The sequence below is a fragment of the Lithobates pipiens genome, unplaced genomic scaffold (assembly GCF_037356315.1).
Source record: "Lithobates pipiens isolate NorthernLeopardFrog02 unplaced genomic scaffold, aLitPip1_a1.2 Scaffold_8, whole genome shotgun sequence".
In the NCBI taxonomy this organism is placed as follows: Eukaryota; Metazoa; Chordata; class Amphibia; order Anura; family Ranidae; genus Lithobates; species Lithobates pipiens.
This window is the reverse complement of record NW_027507903.1, coordinates 531,573,874-531,597,832: the sequence shown is the minus strand read 5'-3', so window position 1 is coordinate 531,597,832 and position 23,959 is coordinate 531,573,874. Positions and strand designations below refer to the sequence as shown.

Sequence of the window (23,959 nt, the reverse complement as noted above, 5' to 3'; positions counted from 1 at the left end):
ATACGGCGTCCCTGCATTGCATGTACCGCATGTTTGCGATGGAACTTTTTAATAAACATTTGTGACGAACTTCACTATGGGAGCCCGTTTCTCCCTTTCATTCCCCCACGGATGTCTGGAGATTTGACGTAACGACCCAAGCACGCTAGGACCCCCTCTGGTTAATTTGTCTGGATTATCTATAGCTTCTGCACATGTGACTACCTGTAATGGGCGTCATGGCAATCTGGCAAGTAGGATGTGCAACAGGTGTTGGTGGAGGAAGATACAGTCACTCCTAAATTTGGTTTTCACCAGGATCACGGATCTTCACTTCTATATGTAGCACCATATATTTTATGGACATTACACCTTTTTATAAATCAATTTATTGGTTGTCACATATGTATGCATTTGCACGTTATTGTATGAATTTATCATTCTGCTGATTAATGTCTATTGTCACACACTGGTGACATCAAGTACTCTTTGTTGACATTGCACATTCACGGTATGACACAGCAATTAGCAAACACTTCGAGAGAATGGTTTAAATAAATTGAATATTGATTTCTTTTTGCACATAATAGTCCTTGTCTGAAAAAGTGTTTTTAACAATGGATGAATGTATACCCAGTTTTACCAATTACAGTCTGATATATGTCTATGGACGATTGGTAACCCCTGGACAAACCCCCTTTGCCCACTAGTACTGGAGTAACAGATTGGGGGAACCTATCGCAGATGAAGCCAGAACCAGCCTAATGTTGTCACCAAAGGGAAAGCACTTGTTTGTGCCATTATTGTTGGGTCCTCGTCCTCTGTCAGGTTTACCTTAAAGTAGAATTCCAGGCACAACCTAACTACTTAAAAATGTTCCCTTCTTCCACCTAACCTGTATAAAAAAATAAATAAAAAAAAGATCTGTTTACTTACCTACTTTCAGGCCACTCTGGTCCGATCAAGTGATCCGGCTTCCCTGTGGCAGCCAGAGACTGCTGCAGGGAAGAGGGGGAGCGCCAACAAATGGGCCATAGGAGCCTATGAATGAGATCACTGCTGCCAGGCATTACTAGCTGTTGTTGAGCGGTCTCTCCTCTCCCCTTTAGCCAATTAGACACTGGAAAGATCACAAGACCAGACCGGAGTGGTCTGAAAATAGCTAAGTATACAGCTCTTTCTTACACAGGTTAATCAGAATAGGTATAACAAGAAGCAACCCGACAAGAGGCACCGGGGAAAGGGTTACTAATGACAGCAAGAATCAGATCATATTAAGAGTTTATCATAAAAAAATCTTAAATTGTATTATTATAGAAAAAGTGGGCATAATCTCTGTCCCAAGTATAGAAACAAGTATTAAAAGTACAGCTTCACATAGACACAAGACATTACAAACAATTAAAGGAACACATCCAGACGCCGTGTGACGACACGCAGGCAAGCGATCAAATGAATAAAAACACATCATTGAGGCGATTCCCGAGTAGAAAACTGCAAAGCTTGATATGACTATATCATTAACTGATGGCTCAGCTGCGTGTGGCCCCAGGGGAAATCTCAATAGAGAAAATAAAGGGGGGGGTTTAGTAGAGAGTACTAATATTAAAAAGGAGCCTGAGCGTGCTCACAATATCATAATAGGAGATTTATTCCTGATTGGTCCATCTGGGTAATAATCATGACCAGCTTATAACGCGTTCATAAGAGAAAAAAGGAGAAGATTACTTTTCTTCCGGAAGTAAATCCTAGTTGTAGGAGATGTATCTCATATAAGTCCTGACATCAGTATCAGATTCATCCTTGGTTATGGGTAATTATCCGAAATGGGTCTTTTAATTGGAAACTGACAAGCCCAGATAGTAAGTGAACTTAGTCAGCCATCAGTCCACATAAATGGCACAATTATATTCATCACAATGTGGCAAGGTAACAAAGTAGGAGTAGAGGACGTGTGATGTACACAGGAGACTCCTGATATCGATTGGCTTCTTGCCGAATGTCCATCCATTGGAAACCCCCGGACCACAATCCTATAGACACCAACAGGCACTAAAAATGCAGGTGCCAACGCCACGCTTAAATCCCCGAACTGGGATGCCGAGGGATCGAGACATGCAGACATCAATAACATAGGACGGTAAAGTAACTCAATTACAGGGCCTGGATGTTCTGCTCTATCAATTTATTGCATAAAGAAAGATGTCTTTACTCCTACTTTGTCACCTTGCCATGGTCACGATTATTATCCAGACCAACCAGGATTAAATCTCCTATTATCATGATATTGTGAGCAAGCTCAAGCTCCTTTTAATATTAGTACTATTCACTATACCCACCCGCGCCCACCCCCCCCCCCCCCCATTTCCTTTCTCTATTGAGATTTCCCCTGGGGCCACACGCAGCTGAGCCATCAGTTAATGTTATAGCCATGTCAAGCTTTGCAGATTTCTACTCAGGAATCACCTCAATGATGAATTAATTTGATCGCTTGCCTGCGTGACGTCACGCAGCGTCCGGGCGTGTTGCTTTAATTATTGTAGCGGTACTTTTAAATACTTTCTATACTTGGGGCTGAGATTATGGCTACTTTTTCTATAATAATAAAATTTAAGATTTTTTTTATGATAAACGCTAATATGGACATAGCGCCCCATGTCAGATTTTTATTGCCGAATGGGTCCTCATTGAGGAGATTTTCGTACAATACCCACTGACACCATGAGTGGCACATACTATGTGTTATGGCACAAAAAGCGAGGGGAAATCTCAGTGAGAATCAGGCACGGTAGAGCTTCTAAACACTCTTGACTTCATCCAAAACAGAGCTGGACTAAGTGGCATTACAAAAGCAAGCTGGTTACTACAGGTATATGGTGCTGAACTGAATCCAAGTTCATGATAAATGATGCAAATAGTATTAAATAATTATGAAGGTATATAGATTAAAGTTAATTTGTCAGCAACAAAATACATCAGTGAAGGATGTAACAAGCAAATCATTGGCAGCAGATAACTTACATTCTCTTGAGACAACTTGATGCAGGTGGAGTAGTGGTCCGATATCTGGTTATTTGACAGTTTAGGCAGGAGTAGCGAGTTGGACTCAGATCTGTAGACACAAAGCAGTCAATTAACATGGACTGCTGCAGGTGCAGCTATGGTAACCAAATGCAGTTAGTTGCAGCAAATAGGTGGTCAAAGACTAGGCCACGAGGATAAATATGTAGAGCGTTAAGCTTACCACACATTACAATTGGATTGCTAAATCTCTGAAAGGTCTACCAACATGCGGGCAGTGCAAGGGCCTGCATTAACTGGATACAAATTGATGGGATGGTTGAGGTAGGTCCTCATATTACATAGCTTTGGTAGCTCGGGGGTTGATTGTAGATTTTAACGTTTATGGGGAGTCAAAGTCCCTTTGCCATTTATTGTGCAGCCCTAGGGGAAGGTTTGGTGCTTGTTCAAACTAGCGAAGGGAAATTTTTTTAGACTGGCTTCTAGCAGGTAAATACGGTAGTTTTGTGCAATATCTGACATCTTTCTGTAGCATTAAAAACCTTGGATGTTGGGGCTGCCCTTGAAGGCTCCTATATAAAGCAAGTTGACAACCACCAATTGTATTCCATTACCAGTCACTTTTCTTTTTTATGAATTTGCAAATATTTGGGGTTATTTCTGCAATGTTTCTGTAAACTCAAAATTATGAATAATAAGCCAACACATATAAGGAATCTTAAAGTCCTGTCTTGTATAAATGTATTCTATACAATTTTTTTATCCCATCTGTTCTTAATAAAGACCTAGTGATCCTTCCAGTTCCACAGGGCCCACTGTCAAACTGATGAAGACAAGCACAGAACCAGGCTCATGCTGGCGTAATCAGTTTGTCTCTTGGATTGCAGCTAAGAGATACAGAAGGCTGTACCTACTTATACCCTGTACACGGTTGGACATTCCGACAACAAAATCCGTCGGATTTCTTCTGACGGGTTTTGGCCCAAACTTAAATTGCATACACACAGTCGCACAGAGTTGTCGGAAAATCCGATCGTTCAGAATGAGGCGACGTAAACCACGTACGAGGAGACTATAAAGAGGGCAGTAGCCAATAGCTTTGGTCTCGTAACTTATTCTGAGCATGTGTGGCACTTTGTCCATCAGAATTGTCTACACACGATCAGAATTTAAACGATCAGATTTTGTTGACGGAAAATTTTAGATCCAGCTCTCAGACTTTGTGTCGGAAATTCAGACGGAAAAAGTCCTATGGAGCCCCCACACGATCAGATTTTCCGACAACGCGATCTGATCGCACATTTTCCGTCGGAAAGTCCAACCGTGTGTACAGGGCAAAACAGTGTGTCTGTATTCCCTGTAGTCAGTTTTGCAACCTCGCCTCCTGTGTTGTAGGCGCTGCTTGTGAAAGCATGGATCCGTCTTCAGGAATCCAGCGCACAGACCGTGATGTACTTCACTGCACTGCAATACTTCACATGCACTAAAGTTTAGTGTGAAAGAAAAAGGGAAACTATACAGACCCTTTCACACCTAGATCCGGGCATTCCCACTCCATTTTTTCCCCCTCCCAAAACAAAAACATTCCCCTCTGGGTGATCGGTGACCATTGCATGTAATGTTAACATCCTTTGTTGCAGATTTCTACCTTTTGTTAATCTGAAGAAATAACTGTTTGTGTCCACGTGCAATGTGAATGGGAGTGAATTTAGAATTATCCACCATTCGGTAGGGTCTGAATGCCTTCAAAATGTGATTAACGCCTAGGGAGTATCTCACCAAAACTGAAGAAAAAGCAAAGGTTGCAGAGGAAGCACAAAATGTGACTTGCATCTTAATGCAGACTTCTGGGAAAATCAGTAAGCCAAATCACACTTGCAGGAAATTACATTTACGTGGGGCATTCCATACACCATCTGTATACAGAATTCCTTCAGGTAGCCAGATTGCATTCTACAGAAAATTACCATACTGCTGATTGAAAGGTAAAGGTCATTTTTAAAATGTTATATTACAGTATGGCTTGTGTCACAATTGTAAATGCTAAAATAAAAATATATATATTTGCGATATTTGTTTTAAAGGAGTTTATTTTATTTTTATTTTTTTTAAAGGAGTTACCCTAAAGTATAAGTTGACCTTTTGTAACATGTTACACGTTTCACCCTTATTTAACTGCTTCCCGAATGGTGCACAACGATGTACATCTGCAGAATGGCACGGACAGGCACATGAGCGTACAGGTACGTCCCTTTAAATTTGCCGCCGGTCGGGACCTCCCTGAGTCAGATTGCGGCGGTGATACCCGCGATCGTCTCACAGGGAGATGCTAAAGTAAACAAGCATCTCCCCTTTCTGCCTAGCAACAGTGACACTGATCTATGCTCCTTGTGATTGGAGCAGAGATCAGCGATGTGTAAAACACAGCCACGCCCCCCACAGTTAGCAACACACGCCTAGGACACACTTAACCCCTACACTGCCACCTCCTGGTTAACCCCTTCACTGCCAGTGTCATTTACACAGGAATCAGTGCATTTGTATAGCACTGATTGCTGTATAAATGACAATGTTCCCAAAAATGTGTCCGCCATAATGTCGCAGTCACAATTAAAATCGTTGATCGCCACTATTACTAGTAAAATATCTATCTATATATAATATAAAATGCCATAAAACTATCCCCTATTTTGTAAACACTATAACCTTTGAGCAAACCAATCACTTATTGCGTTTTTTTTTATTTTTTTTTTTACTAAAAATATGTAGAAGAATACGTATCAGCCTAAACTGGGGGGGGGGGGGGGGGAAATGTTTTATACATTTTTGGGGGATATTTATTATAGCAAAAAGTAAAAAATAATGCGTTTTTTTTTCAAAATTGTCGCTCTTTTTGTTCATAGTGCAAAAAATAAAAACCGCAAGGGTGATCAAATACCACCAAAAGAAAGCTCTATTTGTGGTAAAAAAAAGGTCAGCAATTTTGTTTGGGAGCCACATGGCATGACCGTGCAATTGTCAGTTAAAGCGACGCAGTGCTGAATCGCAAAAAGTGGTCTCGTCTTAAGCCAGCAAAATGGTGTGGTCTGAAACTGGTTAAAATGGAACATGTGACATGTTCCAGCAGCTCCAGTCTCTGCCCCCTCCCAGTGAGAGCAAGTGGGCATCTTCTCCAGATGCCTGCTATCACGGTTTGGAAACAAAGAGGTCGATTGGGGCTCTGCCCGTCGGCTGCGTCATTAATTTACAGAATTCTGTGAAAGGGAAAACTATAAGTATAGACAGGCTTTGCAGCCGTCAGCTTGTAGTTCTCAATGAACTACCATGGTGCTGTTGAGTGCTCTGGTCTCTTCCTGTCAGTGTGCATCTGCCTGCCTATACGAGGCACGAGCAAAGATACACTGAGAAGTCTGCAGGAGTCCTGCATGGCCCCCGTGATCAGCAGTGCTTTACAAACTTCAAGCAAAAAATAAATAAATGCACTTTTTTATTTTTTTTTAAAAGGTAAACTTATCCTTTCAGCTGAAAGTAATGATTTTGCCACCACATTTTTACATGTAGAATCTTCCATGTATTCGTTTTAGAATTATATATAAATATAGGTTAATTAATGTGAAATCTAGCCTAGCTGCTTAACAACTGTTGAGATATAAAATATTGACAAAGAATTGAACCTAAATACCGAAAAAAGATGCACGAATAAACTCCTATGAGGTCTGGCTACTGGTATGCAAATTGTAGTTTACTCCTGCGCCATGAAAACATCAAGATTGTGGTAACTACACTGGAGTTTTTTTGGAGGGCAGAAATGACAAAGGACTTACCTCTGCGCAGGGGAGATTGTAGATGCCGGAGAATCAGCATTACTAAGCTGTAGATCAATCACCCTGGAGCGCCTCCTCTGTTTTCTTTCCCATTCATCATCATTACTGGTGAAATTTTGAAGAGTGGGGGTGCCTGCTGCACTGACCGGCTGCGGCCTGGTAGCTGGAGACAAATATTCTCCGCCCGGGGACAAGGGCTTCTGACGTCCCCCCGACTGAGGAGTAGAGGTGTTCATATTGTCTGGTAAAACAAAATACAGAAGGCATTCAGCACAACAATGTATTTCTACACATATTTGAATAAAGAATAAAAAGCTAAAAACTCCTTTAGCTATACATATCCTCATCTTTTAACCACCCTCATACGGAGCCTGTGAAATGCAGAACAGTATTCTCCCTGGTTCAAGCTTTGGGCTTGCTCAGAGACCACAGTGGAAGCATAAAAAGGATCATTTACAGTATAGAAATGTGCAACAAGTGGCTGTCCCAACAAGAAGCCTTGTGGGAATGGTAGCTAGAGCGGGTAGTTTATCTATCTCCTCCCTAGTCTATCCAAAAAAGGATTAGAGGGGAAATCTTCCAATCAGGACACTAGTTATGGTGACCTGGGGGGCTCCAAGAAATTCCCTCTCACTTACGGTTTAGTTATGGGGCAGGAAGGGAAATCTCTACAATGGGACATAGATGGCCAAAAAAACAAAAACAAATGGGTTTTAACCCTCCCTTAGGGCTGGTTCACACCACAAAAACGCATTCCAGATGCGTCTCTGCATGTACGTTTTTAACTCGTTCCGGTGTGTTTTTAGATGCACTCTAGATGCTTTGTTTTTTCCTCGTTTTCTTTTCACTGTACTGGGGTCCAGTGCGTTTTTGATGCGTTCCAGTGGATTCTGGTGCGTTTGCTGTGTCTTACTACGTTCCAGTAGTCTACAAAAAATGCAGCATGTTCTACTTTTTTTCTGAAACTAGAATGCACTGGAACTGACCGCACTGGTGTGAACTATGCCATTGGAAACTTTCCATGCGTTTTTGCTGCAGAAGAAAAAAAACGTACTGACAGCATGTGGTGTGAACTTGCCCTTACTCTATTTTGCTTATAGTTTGGGTACAGCGTTGCACGACCACGCAATTGTCAGTTAAAGTGTTGCGTTGTCGTATTGCAAAAAAAATGGCCTGGTCATTAAGGGGACAAATCCTTCCAGGGATGAAGTGGTTAAAAACAATCACACCATCTTTTTCCAGAGCAGCCTGTATTTCTCCTGGGATTAGCTGTGGGTTTTTCTTTGCATCCCGAACAATTCCCATCGCAGTTATGGCTTAAAACTTTCTTGATCTATCTGACCTTGGCTTGGTATCAAGAGATCCCCAAAATTCTCTTATAATTAAATGATTGAACAGTACCGACTGGCATATTCAAGGCTTTGGATATCTTTTTATATCCTTTTCCATCTTTGTAAAGTTTCAATACCTTGTTACGCAGGTCTTTCGACTTCTTTTCTGCTCCCCATGGTCTGTACCAAGGCAAAACATTCCAGGGTATGCAAACTTTTCATTAGGGCGATTCGGGCAATTTCTGTTATTATGATTTTAAAAGGATCCAAAAAACTATGCGATAAGTGGCTTCATGTGACCACGATACTTAACTGCTTGCCGACCAGCCACCTTGATTTTACAGCGGCAGGTCAGCACGACCGCGAGAGCCGCTGTGGCTATACGTCGGATCGGGATAGCAGGCATGCGCGCGCACCCACTGCATAGCGGAGGTGCCGATGCTTGTGGGTAGAAGAAGCAGAACAGGGACGTGTTGTGTGTGTGTGTGTGTGTGTGTGTGTGTGTGTGTGTGTGTGTGTGTGTGTGTGTATAAACACACAAATCCTTGTTCTGTGAGGCGTGACAGATCTCGAGTTCCTATTAGCGTGGAACCACGATCTGTAATTTCCTCTAGGTCAGTCACCTCCCCCTAAAATTACAAACACACATAGGGAAAAGTTAACCCCTCGATAGCCCCCTACTGTTAACCTCTTCCCTGCCAGTGTCATTTTTATAGCACTGATCACTGTATAAATGCCAATGGTCCCAAAAATATTTCAAAAGCATTGGTTGTGTCCACCATAATGTCACAGTCCCGATGGGGGGGCGCAGATCACCGCCATTACTAGTAAAAAAAAAATTATATTATTAATATTAATACCAAAAAGGCTATAAATCTATCCCCTATTTTGTAGGATGCTATAACTTTTGCGCAAACCAAACAATATACATAGTAAGGTTGAATAAAGACACCAGTCCATCCAGTTCAACCTGAGCGAGTGTCTACAATTGTCCCTATACCTGTACATTTTTTGTACATTTTTAAGTGATTCATATTCATTCTTATGACGGCTGTGAATACCACTGGTGCATCTTCCACTGTCCAGGATGGTTAAGAGAGGTTTTTATCTTCCCCTCTCACCATTGCACACTATCTTGATTGTGCGATTTATTGATCTTCTGTCACCATAGTGGTGAGTGATGTCTGTTGTCTTCTACCACTAAATATATGAGGGAGAGAAAATCATAATAATAAAAAAATTATATAAAAGAGAAGGAAGGGGAAAAAAGAAAAATAAAAAAAAAAAAAAAAAAAAAAAAAGAAGGAGAGAATTTTTTTAGAAATGTATTTTTATTTTTTTCTTCCTCCCCTCATACATTTAGTTATCCTGTATCTAACCCTGTTTCTCTTTAACCACTTGAGATCCGCGCTATAGTAAAATGACGTGTATAGCGCGGATCTCAATTTTCAGGACTACGTCTATTGACGTCGTCCCCTTTAAGAGTTCCCCGCGCGCTCCCGGGAGCGCGCATCGGGGAAAATCTGTGTTGGCCGTGTCCGCTGGACACAGCCAATCACAGATCGCTGTAAACGGCCAATCACAGCGGCCGTTTACAGCGCGATCGCCTCCTCCAATGGGTGATGATCTCAAATGTAAACAAATGAGATCACCCATTGCCAAACGTGTCTCCTCACACAGCGATAGCGTGTGAGGAGACCGAATGTGCCTTGTGAGTGTAAAATTGTCAGTAAACAGATAAAAACCCCACCTGTGCCCAGATCTACCCTGCCAGTGCCCTGCCAGTGCCCAGATCTACCCTGCCAGTGCCCACCTGTGCCCGCCTGTGCCCACCTGTGCACCGCCAGTGCTCCATCTGTGCACCGCCAGTGCCCGCCAGTGCCAATCGGTGCCCATCTGTACCAATCGGTGCCCATCTGTGCCGCCTCAGCAGTGCCCATCTGTGCCGCCTCAGCAGTGCCCATCTGTGCCGCCTCAGCAGTGCCCATCTGTGCCGCCTCAGCAGTGCCCATCTGTGCCGCCTCAGCAGTGCCCATCTGTGCCGCCTCAGCAGTGCCCATCTGTGCCCATCTGCTGCCTTATCAGTGCACATCCGTGCAATAAATCAGTGCACATCTGTGCCGACCTATCAGTGCCCATCTGCCGACTCAGCAGTGCCCATCTGTGCCGACTCAGCAGTGCCCATCTGTGCCGACTCAGCAGTGCCCATCTCTGCCGCCTCAGCAGTGCCCATCTCTGCCGCCTCAGCAGTGCCCATCTCTGCCGCCTCAGCAGTGCCCATCTGCCGCCTCAGCAGTGCCCATCTGCCACCTCAGCAGTGCACATCCGTGCAATAAATCAGTGCACATCCGTGCAATAAATCAGTGCACATCTGTGCCGACCCATCAGTGCCCATCTGCCGCCTCAGCAGTGCCCATCTGTGCCGCCTCAGCAGTGCCCATCTGTGCCGCCTCAGCAGTGCCCATCTGTGCCGCCTCAGCAGTGCCCATCTGTGCCGCCTCAGCAGTGCCCATCTGCCGCCTCAGCAGTGCCCATCTGCCGCCTCAGCAGTGCACATCCGCCGCCTCAGCAGTGCACATCCGCCGCCTCAGCAGTGCACATCCGCCGCCTCAGCAGTGCACATCCGTGCAACAAATCTGCACATCTGTGCAATAAATCAGTGCACATCTGTGCCGACCCATCAGTGTCCATTTGTGCCACCTCAAAAGCGCCCATCTGTGCCACCTCAAAAGCGCCCATCTGTGCCACCTCATCAGTGCCCATCAGTGCTACAATGGCTAAACGCGTCTTTTCCGCTGAGGAGGCGTACCAAATTATTTCCGCGGCCGACGAGAGCAACGGGGAGCTCTCCTCTTCCGATTCCTTTTCGGATTCTGAAGCCGACGTAACTTATGAGCCAGTCCTCAGCAGTGAAACACTGACTGATGAATCCGAGGAGGAAGATATCCGGCCCATCAAGCGAAGGCGTTCTAGTGAGGCAGTGCCGTCCACCAGCACCGCAGTGCCGTCCACCAGCACCGCAATGCCGTCCACCAGCACCGCAGTGCCCCAGCAAGAAAGGCCAAGTACCAGTGGGGTGTCATCTCAGCCCCAAAGGGTTAGGAGCCATGCTGGCCTTCCCTATGCCCTTCAGAACCCCTTGTGGCTTCCTCCTAATTCAGGAGAGGCCAATGTTCCCCCTTTCACCGCCCAGCCAGGAGTCCAGGTGGACACGGAGAATTTTAGCCCCATCGATTTTTTTAATTTAATTTTTACGGAGGACATGTTGGCGTCAATTGTGGCCCAGTGCAACCTGTATGCACAACAATGTATTTTTCAAAATCCAACCTCCTATTATGCCCGTCCCTACGAATGGAGAGACCTAACGGTGGAGGAGTTCAAGCTTTTTTTAGGCCTCACATTTAATATGGGACTCAACAAAAAAAACCAATTACGTACCTACTGGTCAACCCACCCCCTCCACCACTCACCGCTCTTCTCCGCGGTAATGCCCAGACACAGATATCAGATGATCCTGAGGTTCTTACATTTCAGTGACAATTCCCAATGCCTTCCACGAAATGATCCAAATTTTGACCGCCTTTACAAAATTCGACCAATACTAAATTATTTTTCAGAAATATTCCCCAAATTGTTTACCCCGGACCAACACATATGTGTGGATGAGTCCCTTATTAAATTTAGTGGCAGGCTTAGGATGAAGCAATTTATGCCCAGCAAAAGGGCCCGCTATGGGGTGAAGGTCTACAAATTATGTGACCGAGCCACAGGGTACACATATTCCTTCAAGGTGTACGAAGGGAAGGACACCCAGCTACAGCCCCCTAATTGTCCGGATTATTTGGGATCCAGCGGAAAAATTGTTTGGGACCTCATATACCCCCTACTGGATAAAGGCTACCACCTCTATGTAGACAACTTCTACACATCTCTGCCCCTGTTCCACAACCTTCACCGGAAGAAGACGCCAGCATGTGGCACTGTAAAAAAGAACCGGAAGGGCTTTCCTCAAAGTCTGGTGAACAAGAAGCTGCGGAAAGGAGAAACCGCAAGTCTAAGAAACAAGGAGGTTCTGGCAGTGAAGTGGAGGGACAGAAGAGATGTGTACATGTTATCTTCTATCCACAACGATACCTTCGTAGAAATCCCCAGAAGGAATGGCCCCGTAAAGAAACCCAAATGTATTTCAGAGTATAATTTGTTCATGGGAGGAGTCGACTTCAACGACCAAATGATGGAACCATATCTGGTCTCAAGACGGACATATCATTGGTACAAAAAAGTAGTAATTTATTTTTTTCAATTGGCCATTTACAATTCATATGTAATTTACAGCAACGCCACCCAAAACCCCAAACGTTTCTTTGGCTACCAGGAGGAAGTTTTCACAGCCCTTTTATTCCCAAACGGCCCACTAGAAAATATCCGATCAGACGTTGTTAGTCGACTCTCCGAGCGCCACTTTCCGGATAAAATTCCCCCCACACCAGCAGGCAAAAGACGCCAAAAAAGATGTAAGGTGTGTACCAAAGCAGGAGTCAGAAAAGACACATATTATTGTGCACAATGTCCTTCCCAACCAGGCCTCTGTATAGGCGACTGTTTTCGGCGTTACCATACTTCAATAAATTTTTAGTGAAGTATGGTAAACATAATCCTCAGTTCCTGCCTTCATACACCTTCACACCCCTTATGCCACTGCCTGCTCTGTAACGGACCCTGGCTTGTTATTTGACCACTCTTATGCCTGCCGATTCTGTACATACCGCTGCCTGATCTGGAACTGACCCTGGACTGTTATTCGACCACGCTTCTGCCTAACGATTCTGTACATACCTCTGCCTCATCTGGAACTGACCCTGGACTGTTATTCGACCATGCTTCTGTCTAACGATTCTGTATATATCTCTGCCTGATCTGGAACTGACCTTGGACTGTTTGACCACGATATTTGCCTGCCTCTTGGACTGATCTTGTATTCTGCAACTGGACTAGTGGGATTCAACACGGGGTCTCACATATGTGAGGGGCTCCAGTATAGTTTTTCTGGAAGAAGAAAACAATTTTCTTTGTTTTCTTATTCCTAGATTAGGGTCTGGAGACTCGGAGGCTTCAAAGAGATTTGGGAGGGAGAAGCCTCTACCCCTATCCCCATTCTGTCCTGAACGAGGCTCTACTTTTGTCTGCTGCCTGTAGGACTTACTGCCATCATGCCGCACTGACCACACCACAAGGACCTGCCTACTACCAGGACCAATATTTTTGGCACTGCTGACATCTCTGCACTAACCCTGGACTGTAATATGGACAGTATCCCTGCCTGCTGCCTGAAAAACTGTGTTCGCTGTTGCTGACCAAGTCCCTGCCTGCTGCCTGGACCAGTGATATCCTCCTGTGGACAACTGCGCTTCTAAAACCACAGGTAATCTTTTCTTTACCCTTTGCTCAGCATAATGTATTTGGGGGTGTAATTCTTGGTATGTGCAGGCTATGTGTCCCTGGAACGCCGACGGTGTTTCTTGCATGTTGCGCCTCTGTATTTGGTCAGGCTGTGTAAAAGTCTCACACATGTGGTATCGTTATACTCAGGAGGAGTAGTAGAACGTATTTTGGGGTGTTATTTTTGCTATGTAAATGCTATGCGTTGGAAATATCTTATAAACGGACAACTTTGTGTAAAAAAAAATGCGTTTTCATTTTTTTCCACATTTTCCGAAAACTTCTGGAAAAAAATGAACCATTGAAAAGACTCATTATGCCTCATAGATTATACGTTGGGGTGTTAGCTTTCCAAAATGGGGTCATTTTCTGGACGTTTCCATTGCCCTGGTGTTCCAGGGCCTTCAAAACTGTAATAGGTGGTTGAGAAATGAAATGTGTAATTTATGCTCTTAGAATGCCTGAAGGTGCTACTTCAAAATTAGGCCTCTGTATGTGGTCAGGCTGTGTAAAAGTCTCACACATTTGGTATCGTTATACTCAGGAGGAGTAGTAGAACGTATTTTGGGGTGTTATTTTTGCTATGTAAATGCTATGCGTTGGAAATATCTTATAAACGGACAACTTTGTGTAAAAAAAAATGCGTTTTCATTTTTTTCCACATTTTCCGAAAACTTCTGGAAAAAAATGAACCATTGAAAAGACTCATTATGCCTCATAGATTATACGTTGGGGTGTTAGCTTTCCAAAATGGGGTCATTTTCTGGACGTTTCCATTGCCCTGGTGTTCCAGGGCCTTCAAAACTGTAATAGGTGGTTGAGAAATGAAATGTGTAATTTATGCTCCTAGAATGCCTGAAGGTGCTACTTCAAAATTAGGCCTCTGTATGTGGTCAGGCTGTGTAAAAGTCTCACACATGTGGTATCGTTATACTCAGGAGGAGTAGAAGAATGTATTTTGGGGTGTTATTTGTGGTATGCACATTCCGTGTGGGAGAAATAAGCTATTACAATGAAAATTTTGTGAAAAAAAAAAAAAAAAAAATCGTCATTTTGCAAAGAATTATGGGAAAAAATGACAACTTAAAATAACTAACCATGCCTCTTACTAAATACATTGGAATGTCTACTTTCCAAAAAGGGGTCATTTGGGGGGCATTTGTACTTTCCTGGCTTGTTAGGGTCTCAAGAATGGAGATAGGCCTTAGTACATCAGATGTGATCTTTTTTTGCAAATCTTTATGATTTGCACCATAGCTTGTAGACTCTATAAATTTCACACAGATCATATAATATGCAAAAATTTGGGTTATTTTTACCAAAGATGTGTAGTAGTATAAATTGTGGCCAAAATTTATGAAGAAAAATTGCTAATTTGCTAAATTTTGTCACAGAAACGAAGAAAAATTCATTTTTTTTCAAAATTTTCGGTCTTTTTTCATTTATAGCGCAGAAAATAAAAAACCGAGAGGTGATCAAATACCACCAAAAGAAAGCTCTATTGGTATGAAGAAAAGGACAAAAAAATCATTTGGTTACAGTGTTGCATGACTGAGTAATTGTCATTCAAAATGTGAGAGCACTGAAAGCTGAAAATTGGTCTGGGACTGAGGGGGGTTTAAGTGCCCAGTAAGCAAGTGGTTAATATATCAATTTTGTTGTATTTTTTGTCTTCAGATATCCTGTTTTTTCCCCCTTTTTTTATGTGATACGATTTTATACACCCCTGATGAAGAGACTTTATTGATGTAAGATCTCGAAATGCGTTGGGTTCGCTGTTCTCCGTCCACTGCAGGGTCTTCTACAGATGGATTGGGGTAGCACACAACATAACAGGATATGCACAATTATTTGTTGATGTTTGTAAACAGATGCCATGTATATTGCATTTTGTCAATTTTAATGTTTCTATATTTTTAAATTACGTATTGCTATTTCAATCTTATCTTGTATATTTTGTATGGCCACTTGCCCATGTTAAAGTCCTCTCCCTAGAGGAGTAAAAGTGTGTTTCTTTTCAAAATATACCTGTACATTGCACACTCACATCGGTCCCTACCCTTAAGGAGCGCTTATTGTGATTTTTTTTTTTACCAAAAATACGTAGAAGGATATCAGCCTAAACTGAGAAAAAAAAAAAAAATATGAGCTTTTTAAAATATTTTTGGGGATATTTAATATAACAAAAATTGTCGCCTTTTTTTTTTTGTTTATAGCGAAAAAAAACAAAAAACACAGAGTTGATCAAATACCACCAAAAGAAAGCTCTATTTGTGGGGAAAAAAAGGACGTAAATTTTGTTTGGGTAGCGTCACATGACCGCGCAATTGTCATTTTTTGGCATGATCAGTCATATGTTCAATATTAATGCCAAAATTTTCACAATTTCTGCCGGGGTATGCAAACTTTTGAGCACAACTGTACATTATAAACTGAAGAGAAGAAAAGTGAATTTCTTAAACCTGTAAGGAAATTTACAGTGAAAGAAAGCGTATCCTTCTCCCCCCTTCCCCAGCTTATCGTCCCAGTGATAAAAAAAAAAAAAAAAAAATTACTAAATCTGTAGACATGCGATGTGTCCCGTCCTTTGGGTTGCCGCGCTGCAGTCAGGCAATGTGGACATTTTAAGCCCTCAAACTCTGGCTGAGGTGCGGTGACACCATGAGGGGCAGAAACAAGGCCAGTTTGCAGTGGGCTTGGACTGCAGCAGTGGAGTTCCAGTTTACATTCCTAGAAGAGGCGCTGGAGGGCAGCATTATGGCGGTTTCAGGTACATTAAAAAGGGCTTAGGATTTTTATTTATTTTTTTCCAAATTTTCCTAGAGACAGCCATTAAAAGGAAGTCTATATATGAAAAACATGCAAGCTTCCTTTGTTGATGGGCAACACTTCAGAAAATGTTAGTTGCCTGTTTGTCACCGACTTCAAACCACTAACGTTGAACCAGCTTGCTGCAGGTGAAGTCCCAGAAGTAACTTCTGATTTGCACGGTTGTTATAGTCAGTAACGCAAAATATACTTATACCTATGCATTAGTGTAGAAAGCAGAGTATCCAGTTTAGCCCACGTTCACACTGGGCCGATTTGGCATGTCAAATCGGTGGATATTGCCTGCAATGGCATCGTCCGAGTCAGTAAGCCGCAGACTTTGCATTCCCAAACATGGTTCCTGCAATACTTTTGTTGACTTCTAGGGTGATTTGAATCTGTCTGTCAAGTCGCCTCCGAAGTTGGACTGTATTGCTGGTTTGCAATGGTGCCAGTTCAGCTGAATTGGCATGAGTTCTAACCCACAGCAATGTGAGCCTACAAGTAGATAGAACCCTTAAATTAATGATAGTCTGCTAAAGAGCGACACGTTAAACAAATGCCTTTTTAAACATTTGTTGATACTCTTTATTGAACCTTGGTGCTGTTGCTCTCCTATAGTCAAGCTTCATGCAGTTCAGTCACAATTGCATGGAATTTCTCAGAGTGAGGTTTGTGATGGTGACAAAAAGTGGACCATGCCTGCATGCAAGTTGAAAGCTACTTGTGGTCCCCATTTGAAGCTGATGTAACACAGGAAAATAATTGAGAGACAGGATTACAGCATGTCATTCTGTAACAACTATAGACCTTCATGTCCACGATGCCTGCCGCTGGCACCAACGGGCCACTATGCCTGCCTCTAGCACCAAGAATGGGCCACTATGCCTCCCACTGAAACCAATGATGGTGCACTGTTCCTTCCACTGACAACTATGTGACCCTATTCCTCCCACTAATACCAATGGTAGGGGCATATTCCCCATCCTACTGACCACAGGCATTATGTTATTTTATTTACTCCCATGGACCACCAAGTCTTAGGCATTGTTTCCTCCTACTGACACCAGGACATTTTCTACTCCCACTGGCCACAGTCCAGCCCCTCTGAAGTCTGAACAGTAGTAAACTGGCCCTTTGTTTAGAAAAATGGAAGATCCCAGCTCTAATAAACCCAACCTGGGGTTACCATGAAAAAATTGAAGCTCAGTTGATTTTTGTGTTGTCACTACCAGCTTCAAAGCAAATCACAACCGGGATCACTGCAGCACCGAAATACATAGTCAGATTTTCCAAGTTATCCCTCATATTAAAACAAAGTCATTGATAGTGACTGTTAACCTCCTTCTTTACTTGGAATGAGAACATAGCCAACGAAGTCTAAAAAGTGTCTATTCCAGCCCTGCATATCTCCCAGTCAATGCCTCACTAGATAGAAAAGCCATGGAGATGGTTCCTTTATAACAAGTCAGTAAAGGCAAGTCCCATATAGCTTTGTCCTTAGCTTTTCCTTTAAAAGTCTCCAGTCATGAGATAAATATAAAGTATACCATTAATGACCTACACATGAAAGTGCTGGTTATCTTTGTCTTCAATATTTTCAGCATCCAGCAAATGAAGTCTTAGGCTCCGTGCACACTGAAGCTCAAAAACTGTAGTTAGTACTTACCGGTAACTCCTTTTCCGGTGGTCTTCCAGGACAGCCCTTGAGAGATGGAGTACCTCCCATCGACACAGGAAACACATTGCCACAGTTCAAAAGGTGGTCCCTCAGGTCCCTGGTCAGTCATTCACCAAGAACCGAAGGATGGAACTGCAAAACATATAAACCATAACAGGTAATAACATTAGTACATCACTATAATCAAATAAAGGGTGGGATCGTGCTGTCCTGGAAGACCACCGGAAAAGGAGTTACCGGTAAGTACTAACTCCAGTTTTCCCAAGTGTTCTTCCAGGACAGCCCTTAAGAGGATGCCCAAGTACTTACCAGATTAGGGGGGGACCACAGCCTGGGGGACTTTCCTCCCAAAGGCCTGATCCTGACTAGACATTAGGTCCAGTCAGTAATGCATTGTAAAGGTGGAAAAAGCTTGACCATGTGGCTGCTTTACATACCTGCTCCGGGGTGGCACCAGCTCTTTCTGCCCAGGATGCAGACAACGCTCTTGTGGAGTGAGCTTTCACACCCTCAGGAGGATCTCTATTCAAGGCCTTATACCCTTCTGCTATAGCTAGCCTAATCCATCTAGCTATGGTTACTTTTGAAGCTTTTTGCCCCTTACGCTGCCCGGAAAAAAGGACAAAAAGGGAGTCAGAGATTCTGAATGGATTTGTTACTTTTAGATACTCTAGAATACACCTCCTCACATCCAATAAATGAAGACATTCTTCTTTCTCATTTGCTGCAATTTGACAAAATGAGGGGTATGAACCCAGGGTCTGTCTTTAGAATGACTGTCTTCTAGGATCTATCATATCATGTCTGGATAACTGAGTTTCTTCCTCCTCAATTTACAGCGTATCATAGATAGCGCCCATTAGCTCATCCACTTCCTCAAGAGGCAGCTTATACTTTGAGGCTTTAGATGTTGCTTGATCCTCATCCTGATCTGAATCTGCATCAGAGGAATCAGGGCTAATCAATGTGGGGCTAGGCTCCCTGACCATACGGGGCTCCCCTGAGCTGGGTGTTGTAAAGCATGGTGAGGAGAAAATTGCAGTTGTTCTATTAGTGGAGGCAGCTGAGCCTACATCGGTGATTAACTCCCGGAGGGACTTAAAAGTCGACGACATTTCCTCTTTAAAAGGAGCCCAAAATTTAGCCAAAGGGGAATCTGCCTCAGATTTAAGCAAGCTTGCAATAACCTATTCCCACAATTAGGGCACTTTCTGCAGCCTGCATTGTCTTCCTTTGGGAGATCTTTAGCCTGAAAATAAGAAAACAACATTTTTAGCGTCAGCTCCATGTGCCTCCTTAGAATCACCACCAACTGCATACATCCTTAAAGAGGAAGTAAACCCTGATGGGTTTACTTCCTCTTTCATTCCCTGCAAAGGCAAAGCATAATGGACTACTATGCATCGCATAGTAGCCCATTATGTGTCACTTACCTGACACAGGAGCCAGCGATGTCACCGCTGTCCCCTGTAGTCCGGCGCATCCATCTTTTCGGTGGGGTCTCGCAGCTCCGCCGCTGTCATTCGGCGGAGCCACGATGATGTCACTCCCGCGCATGGGAGCCGACGCGCGCCGCAGGTCCGTTGTTGGAAATGCCGCGCTCAGTGCGCCGCTGTCTACGGCGCATGCGCCGTAGACAGCGGTGCCTGTCTTCGGGCAAATATCTCCTAAACCGTATAGGTTTAGGAGATATTTCTTGGATCTACAGGTAAGCCTTAATCTAGGCTTACCTGTAGGTCAAAGTGGTTTGTAAGGGTTTACAACCACTTTAACTGTGAGTTAACCACCACCGTGGGGCACTACAGATTCCAGCCTACAAACACCACAACTCCTTAGACCACCAGAGTAATAGCATGCCCAGCAGCCTACCTGGGATTGGCTGGTGCCTGACTCTGCCGAAGTGTCCTGGGGAATAGCCTCCATGGTCCCCCTCTGCCGCTCTGCCGCTAGTTCTGTATCGCTGGACGCTGGTGGGGACTGCACAGGCACAGCGCTGGCTCTCCCTCTCCTCCCTGTGCCCTAGAGACCCGGAAGTCTCGGCACGCAGTGATGACGCGGTTCCGCCGGAAATGACAATCGGCGTCTCCGACCCCACCGCAACAAGGAGCGGAGATGGAAGGTTCCACTCACCGCTCCTGGGGGAAACCAGCGTCATTCTGCCCCTGGCCACCTCGACACTGGAAGGAGGAGGGTAACGGGTCTGCTCTGGTTCAGCTGGATGGTACCCGAGCCACAACAAACAAGGTATGGACCCCACTGTACCCAAAAAACAGGACCCGGTCCCTTATGGCTTACAGATTCTTCAGGCAGCCCCTGAGAGGGGCCTCCAGGTTCCTGGCAACATGTTCCTCCAACGGAGGAAACACAAATGACTGACCAGGGACCGCCTTTTGAACTGTGGCAATGCGTTTCCTGTGTCGATGGGAGGGACTCCATCTCTCAAGGGCTGTCCTGGAAGAACACTTGGGAAAAAGCTTTTTCTGGATTGCTGGCAGAAAAAGCTGGTTGAAAAACGTGCTTTTAACAGTGTTTTGTACTAGCGTTTATGAGCGTTTTCAATAAAAATACACAGTGCATTCCAAACTCCCACAATGCATTGAAAAAATAGAATGCCAAACACTAATGCGTGTTTATGAGCGTTTATTGGCGGTGAAAAACGGCACTTTGAACGCGAATTTCAGGCGTTCAGAAAAAGAGCCCATAAACTCCACTGCTCATTAAAGCTAAAAAACGTCCATGTGTGCGTGGACACATAGGTTAACATAGAGTGGAGTTTATGGGCTTTAAAAAAAAAAAAAAAAATGCCCAAACTCCAATAAACTGCAGTTTATGAGCTCCAGTGTGCATGGAGCCTTAAAATGATTAGAGGAATACATTTTTTTGTAGATTTGGATAGAGTGAAGGCATAGCCCCCCCGTCAATACACCATGATACAATAAATACCACATTCATTATAAAAAATTTTTTATATATATATATATCCCAAAGCCAAAACTAAAATGGAAAATTGAATACTTAAGAGCGACGCTAGCAGACATATCTAGAGAAATAGAGAGGCGTCTTGGTGTTCAAAGGCGAAGCAAAAAGGTCTATTTGGGGGTGACCCCATTGTTGATAAATCCAATGGAACAGTGATTCAGAGACCACTCGTTGGCCAGATTCCTGGACAACAGATCGGCTTGGCGATTCTGAAAGGCTGGGATGTAGGTCACACTGAGGTTCAGCAGGTTCCCCTCTGTCCATAACAGAATCGGCTCCACTCCCTGCATCAGGGATCTGCTGTGAGTACCATCCTGGTTTGGCACATAGGTCACCATTGCTCTGTTGTCCATAAGTATCACTCAGAGAGGAGGCCAGAAGAGACATGGCCCATCCAGGTTGCTCTCAGCTACAGCACATTCGATACTACTTGCTGGTGTGCAACCATCATCTTTTTATTCTACAGGCCCTCTACTTTCAGAAAACATATATTGTTCTGGGAGTTTGAGTAAATTTATTGCCAAAAATTAAGATTTTTACATGTATCACAACGATGCAATTTGTCATGAGACTTGACAGTTCCAAATAACATAAGTCACACCCCATTATTGGTAAAGGAACCATTCAAATGGTTCCTGTGCTACTTTATGCCAATTTCATTGCGACTTCCAAAGACTTCTGTTAAACAAAGTCTTAATGAAATCGTAGGTGAAAATTGCTCTGATCTGCGGGTTTGAAATTGCCCTATTTTAAAGTCGCACCCGTGTGAACCAGGGCTTAATCGAGCACTGCATGGCTGTAGTCTGCTAATGCCAAATGTGTAGATTTTGTCTTGTTCAGCTTTCCTTAATTCAGCCTGGCTGTCAGGAGGTGGCACTGTCACCTCTGCTATTAGTGTGCGATCACACAGTACGTCTGGATTACAAATATGAATATATTTTCCCAGCTCGCCACTAGGAGATTCCTTTGCCAGAGATGCTTTATATATAAAAGCATATTGGGTAAAGCGGATTGAGCCCACACGAGTGGTTTGCTATGGGGGAATGCAGAATGCACGAGAAGCCAAGAGCGATAATGGGGGACCCCAGAAGAGAAGGATCGGGCTGCTCTATGCAAAACGATTACACAGAGCAAGTACATATGACATTTGTTATGGGGGGTGGTGTGGTGCGTGTGCTTGGTGTGTGCGCGTGCGTATGTGCTTGGGGTTTGCGCGCGCTTGGGGGGGGGGTGTGGGTGTGTCTGTGTGCTTGGGGGAGGTGTAGGTGTGCGTGCGCTTGGGGGGAGGCGTAGGTGTGCGTGCGCTTGGGGGGAGGCGTAGGTGTGCGTGCGCTTGGGGGGAGGCGTAGGTGTGCGTGCGTGTGCTTGGTCCAAATTTACACTCTGCATGCCTAGGTGAGCAGATGGAGGGGTTTGGAGGAGGCTGTAATAGGAGAACTTCCTTTTTAGTTGAATTGATTAATCAAATGTTTTGCTGGATTTACCTCACTGTTTTTTTTTTTGTTTTTTTTTTTGCTTGTTTAAAAGGTTGTGGCATTTACTTGAAATTCAATATTTTGCTTTGCGGAATTGACTAAATTGTACGCAATAGAAGGAAAAAATAAAAAATAAATAAAAAAACACACACGATTATAATTGCTCGTGAAATCATCCTAGGAAGTGAAATCTCTCTAACAAAACTGCGGGTTTTAACCATTGCCTAGAAGTTAGAACCCCCAAACACACTATATATATATATATATATATATATATATATATATATATATATATTTTTTTTAGCAGAGACCCTAGAGAATAAAAAGGCGAGTGTTGCAATATTTTATGTCACACTGTATTTGCGCAGTGGTCTCTTTTAAAAAAAAAAAAAAAAAAGGAAAACATTAAAGTTAGTCCAATTTTTTGTATTATGTGAAAATTGACGTGACGCCAAGAATCGTGATCCTTATTCTAGGCAAAAAAATTGCGATTCTCATTTAATGCAGAATCATGTAGCTCTAGTGGGAAGCATTGTGCCCCATCATTGGGGGTCAGCGGGAGGCATTGTGCCCCAAGGGCCAGATAAAAACAAGGAAGAGTGCAGAGTTCGGAGAGAGATGTATGGCCATCTTTAGATTTACCAAATAACAGGACACCCCCTCACCTATCCCATCAGACAGGCCTTTCTACCACATAGTACAGCTGAAGGCGATTATATGGTGACACACTTACTTTACATACAAAGTCTCGACTCAGTGTGTACTATAATGGAGCTCATCTATGTCAATTGTTTCCTCACAACAAGCTTTATTCATATACACACAGCTGCAGTCCGTACAGTGCGAGTTCCGTGTACTGCAGCAGCCCAATCCCAGTGACAGCGCTGCGCGCCGAACCTGAAGCTGGCCGGACGCATCATACCACCCCTATACTCTTCATATGCCCCGTTACCGATCCCCGGTATACCCAGACAACACACGTACCTCCCGGACGCCTGATTTCCGGCTCCAGAGCTTTCAAAAATTCCGCGCTATCGCACGGCGTGATGACGTCACGAGATAACGGCTCGAGGCGGTTCTACAGAGCTGTGGGCAGGGTACTGGGCGGATCATGGTGGACGGGGAGGGTGACGGGCGCCATGTTTGTTTGGGGCGAGTGCCAGCACGGTGCTGTCGCATTACGGTGCTGTCGCATTGGTCCTGCTCATTTCCTCCTATGATTGTCGTAACGGTGCCGTTTGTTGTTGAAAAAAAAAGGTTACTGTAATGTATATTGAATTTGGGAACAATACAGTGACATGAAGGACAGGATTTACACTTGCAGAGATTCATCTGAATTTATAATAAAGGATCTTCTTCCCAATAAATATATCTACCCTATAAATTCTAGTTTTAATTATATTATAATGCTTTGTTGACCTA

At 43.8% G+C, this 23,959-nt stretch overlaps 1 protein-coding gene across 1 annotated transcript in view; it reads right to left on the bottom strand.

The window, feature by feature from the left end:
• The window catches only part of NCAPH (non-SMC condensin I complex subunit H), a 59,517-nt gene extending 35,857 nt beyond the window's left edge, over positions 1-23,660 (bottom strand). Inside the window, exons 1-3 of the mRNA XM_077469538.1 lie at positions 23,522-23,660; positions 6,825-7,065; positions 3,001-3,091 (exon numbers count right to left, since the gene is read on the bottom strand). Coding sequence (XP_077325664.1) covers positions 3,001-3,091; positions 6,825-7,060 — 327 coding nt within the window. The 5' untranslated portion in view covers positions 7,061-7,065; positions 23,522-23,660. The remainder of the gene's footprint in view (positions 1-3,000; positions 3,092-6,824; positions 7,066-23,521) is intronic.
• Between the last annotated feature and the right edge of the window lie 299 nt (positions 23,661-23,959).